Source organism: Epinephelus moara, chromosome 23 (genome assembly GCF_006386435.1).
Source record: "Epinephelus moara isolate mb chromosome 23, YSFRI_EMoa_1.0, whole genome shotgun sequence".
Lineage (NCBI taxonomy): Eukaryota > Metazoa > Chordata > Actinopteri > Perciformes > Serranidae > Epinephelus > Epinephelus moara.
In genome coordinates, this window is record NC_065528.1 from 24,386,457 (window position 1) to 24,391,090 (window position 4,634).

General features: G+C 38.5%; 2 protein-coding genes across 2 annotated transcripts in view; both read left to right on the plus strand.

Moving 5' to 3' along the window:
* Nucleotides 1-1,892, plus strand: part of atp6v1e1b (ATPase H+ transporting V1 subunit E1b) — an 11,924-nt gene extending 10,032 nt beyond the window's left edge. Inside the window, exon 11 of the mRNA XM_050035735.1 lies at nt 1,115-1,892. Coding sequence (XP_049891692.1) covers nt 1,115-1,177 — 63 coding nt within the window. The 3' untranslated portion in view covers nt 1,178-1,892. The remainder of the gene's footprint in view (nt 1-1,114) is intronic.
* Nucleotides 1,893-2,074: 182 nt separating this feature from the next.
* ada2b (adenosine deaminase 2b) overlaps nt 2,075-4,634 on the plus strand; it is a 9,285-nt gene continuing 6,725 nt past the window's right edge. The window contains exons 1-3 of the mRNA XM_050035713.1: nt 2,075-2,132; nt 2,412-2,777; nt 4,155-4,374. Of these exons, the coding sequence (XP_049891670.1) occupies nt 2,477-2,777; nt 4,155-4,374 (521 nt within the window). The 5' untranslated portion in view covers nt 2,075-2,132; nt 2,412-2,476. The remainder of the gene's footprint in view (nt 2,133-2,411; nt 2,778-4,154; nt 4,375-4,634) is intronic.

Here is a 4,634-nt window from a genome sequence, read left to right on the forward strand (position 1 = left end):
TTTGACTTGTGAATGAGTCAATGGAATTTCTTGCAATAATGAAAAAATACTGGCAATCATGTGCGCCTGGCACAAACCACATGTTTTGGACAACTGTGACAGAATGTCCCAGCATCATAAAAATTAATATAAAATACAGGCACATAGGAGGACATGGAATGATGGCAAATCTGGTTAGCCCAGATTGTCTTGAAAAAAACAAGATATAGCATGTGTATGTAGCCTTTATAATGACTGTGATATGAGCTTAAAAGTAAAGTAAAGTAAAAATACCCCCAAAACGCCTAGGGCCCATAGGGTTAAAAGACGAGCGCAGCTGTTAACAAGCATTTGACTAAATGAGATTAGCGGAGCTCTCACTTCAGCTGAACGTTCCGTTTTCTGTGTAAGGAACTAAAAACAACCCCATGTGTCACAAGATGGAGCGACAGATGTTTTATGGATATGTACAGTATGAGCATTAGTCTCATTAATTTATTGTTGTATATTTTTAGATTGATCTTACTTACATATAACCTTTATTTACACTTGGAAAAAGGCATCAAGTGTGCAGAGCTTATATCATATAAACACAGAAGCTATGATTACTGTTAATACATTTTGTTATTGATGGAATAGTGTCAGATTTTTAGGTGCCATGTCAGGTTGTTTCTTGGGTGCTCTCATCTGTAATTTAATTTAGTTTACACTCACATTCTGTTCAGATCTAATCTTGAGATATATTTTGTGTTGACCGCTTTATGATCGTCATTTTTGACTCAGGAGATGGTTGAAAAAGCCATTTTTAGTCTCAATAAGGCTTCATAGTTAGATAAAAGTCAAATAAATTATACGTTTTTAATAACATAACAATCTAGTCTCCTGCTAAATGTTTGTATGTTTTGAATTTCCTCATATTTCTGCAGTTTTGATTAATCAGTCAAAAAAAAAGATAAATCAGCTGCTGTTTTGATCATTTTCTTTGTCTTGTGTGAGACTAAATCTTCAAAGAAGGAATTTTAATTTGTCACGTCAGGTTTTAGGAAATTGTGTGGGGCATGTTTTACTATTTTCTCACCAGCAGATCAATTGTTATTTGCAGCCGTACTTATAAACCATGTGTGTCTGTTTGCAGATGATGCCTGAAATCCGAGTGGCTCTCTTCGGTGCCAACCCAAACCGCAAGTTTTTGGACTAAATAGCTCCGCTGTATTAGAATTAAAAAACAAAACAAAAACTCTCCTTTTATTTTTTATTTTGTCACTTGAAAGACGTCATTCCTCTGTCTGTGAAACGAATTTTTCCGGTGCAAAAGAGACGCATTGTTGTTGTGTGATGTATCGCTGTATTTTTTCTGTGCATTAAGGGACATGATGGATGCTGCAGCTCAACATTACAGATGTGCACCACAGGTACTGCACAGTTGTTTACTCTGCTGCTCCCCTCCGAGGGTCTCGGTTTACACTGATTAGTCGGGGACGACGAGGATCTGCTGATTGGCTGGATGTTCTAACAGGTTGTCCTCTAATTAGATCACGACAAACACAGCATCCGTGTCACAGTTCCCCCCCAGTTTCATTAACCTCTACTCCACGCCATGTAAGTTGGGGCATTGTGTTGCTAATGGATGTCTGCTCCAACCTATTACACAGAAAATAAATAGCATCCTAGAGACAAAACTGAAGACCGTACATGACCTGAGTTAATTTATTGATGCGTGTTATTCTGTCATGGATTAAACGAGTGGGTGATATCATTCCAGAGGGTGCACTGTATGTATATGAGGTTTCCAGATTAAATTATACGTATGTGTGGTTGTTTTTGTTCTCTTCTTTGTTTTTGTTTGTGTCTCAAATTGAAGATGTTATATTGTGGAAATGTTAAACATAATAAAATATAAATCATTAGTATCACTTCTTCTTGCTCTTCTTGGCTCAAACGGTGTCCTCTGTGCTGCGTGGCGTACAGTTTTTTTTATATTTATTTTGCAATCATGCTTCATTCATTAGTTTATCACATGGTGTTTGTCAGAGAAAAATGCTCCAATTAGCCAGTTGCTCCGAGCATTCTGCTGACATGCTCGACTCACAGCGGAGTCTTTTCTCTGAGGCTGCTGAGCTGAGACACAGGACGCCAGGAGCTCCTTCTTACATGTAAGTATATTATATTTTAAAGTAGATAAATTTGCCTTAAAATGTATTCCTAGTTTATGTTAATGATCTGAAGATTCGTTGTCACTTTCCTCCACTTTTCTCAGCTAATTTTTAAACTCAAAGCGAAGCATGGTCATTGTCAGGCTACTGAATCAGCTCCTTTATCTGTTAATTTGTTGATCCTAAAACAAGTTAATTAAGCCACTGTGCTGCTAAAACTTGTCCGAGGCACTTTGAGGTCATTAGTACGTCTTACACAGAGTATTTCTGTCTTTACAGCATCAGATACAGCAGACCTGCTCTTGTGGATCATGTTCTAGCGCTCCTCTGTGTCACATCAGGACATGGTGATCTCAATCTGCCAGGCTGTGGTCACTTACGTGCCCCTGCTGTGGTTTGTAAGAGTGGCTGATGGGATGCCTGACCCCGCTCAGAGGGACCTGCTGATGCGTCAGGAGGCGTCCAGGCAGACGGGAGGCCGAGTGACCCTGTCGGCGGCCGAGCAGAAGCTGGACGTTTACCTCCATCGATTAAAGGAGAAAGAGATGTCTGCTGAACAGTTCCCCCCGGCTATACACTTCTTCAAAGCAAAGCCTCTCATACAGAAGAGTCCCATCTTCAAACTGCTGCAGAAGATGCCTAAAGGTGATGTCTTAAGGGTGGATGAAGAAGGCCTACCACACACAGGCCTCCTTAATATAATAGCTGAACAGTATACTGAGGCTAGAATTTCATTAAAATACATAAATGGTAAATTAAACTTTTTTCATCTCAGGCTTTATTTTATAATTTCCTGTAATATTCTGTATTCATTTACATGCTTATGTGTTGTGGCAGGAAGGTCTGGAGTCAGTTTCTCTTCATCTCGAGCATGAACTTAATGTTTTTGAAATAACATGAGCACCTGAGAGTTCTCCTGCAAAATGTCACGTAAATGCAAACTGATGTGAAGACACCAGATAACCACATACAGACACAACAGCTACAAAGAGACTCAAAACTACAAAGCTGCATGTCTACACAGCCAAAACGTGACTATACAGAGATACAAAACAACCATGATGAGACGCAAAACATCTTTAAAGTTACACAGAACAACTACAGGTTACACAGAAAAACTAAAATGACTACGAAAAAGTCACAAATAACTAAAAAGCCACATAAGACAGCTACAATACTACAAATATACAACGTTAACAGACACGTGGCTATAACAAGACACAAAGTAACTTAAGAAACAAACAAAAAACTTCAAAGCAACACAAGACAGCCACAAAACTACAAATACACAGCTTCAAATGACCAAATCAAAAGGACTGAAAAGAAGAAACTACAGAGACAAAGTAACTGCAAAATGACACAAGACAGCTACAATGCTACAAATGCACAATAATAACAAAAGATTCACAGCGACAAGTGACTTCAAAGAGACAAAAAAACTACAGAGCTACAATGCTCCAAATACACAATTACAAAAATGCATGACTACCATGAGACACGAAATAACTACAAAGCTACACAAGACAGGTACAAAGCTACAAATGCACAATGGCTACAAAAGATGGATGACTACTAAGAGACATAAAATAACTAACTACAAAGAGACACAAAACAACCACAAAGAGAAAAGGCTTAACTACAAAGAGACGCAAAATAACTACAGAGAATAAAAACAAATACAAAGAGAAAAAATAGATAAAAACAAGACTCAAAATGAATACAAAGAGACAAAAATAACTATAGAGAGAAAAGGCATGCCTACAAAGAGAAACAAAACAACTACAAACACATACAAAATAATTACAAAGGGAAATAACTACACAACACAAGACGCATGACTACAATGAGACACAAAATAGCTACAATGCTACACAAGACACGTACAAAGCTACAAATACGCAGTGGCTACACAAGATGGATGACTACTAAGAGACAAATTGACTGCAAAGAAAAACAACTTAGGTTTATGTGACTGTCTAAGCTCAGCACATCGGTCTGAGTTTATTTTATATATGGTGACAGGTGCAGCGCTGCATATCCACACCTCGTCTCTGGTCAGTGTTGACTGGCTGGTGAAAAACGTCACCTACAGGCCTCACTGCTACATCTGCTTCACCTGGGACAACTCGGTCCGCTTCTTGTTCTCCAACCGCCAGCCCTTCCCTCGGTGGGACTGCTTCTACTGGCAGCTGCTGGAGACCCTGAGAGCCAGAGTGGGAGACCCCACAGGCTTTGATAACAGGTTCAGTAAGACAACACCGTCCCTTACACGTTACCTATGGGGTGCCGTTTGTAAAGTGGCTCACGCTGAAAATAACATCAACATTTTGCCACGCTTAGCTTCAAACAATGTTTAAAAAAGTGTTGTGAATTTTTTAGCATCACCTTTTACCACATTTACAGCAATATTTGTTAACTTAGAAATATATTAAATAGTTAAATCTAAATATTAAATGTGGCACCTAAATGTTAAATCTAAATATTAAATCTAAATCTAAAATC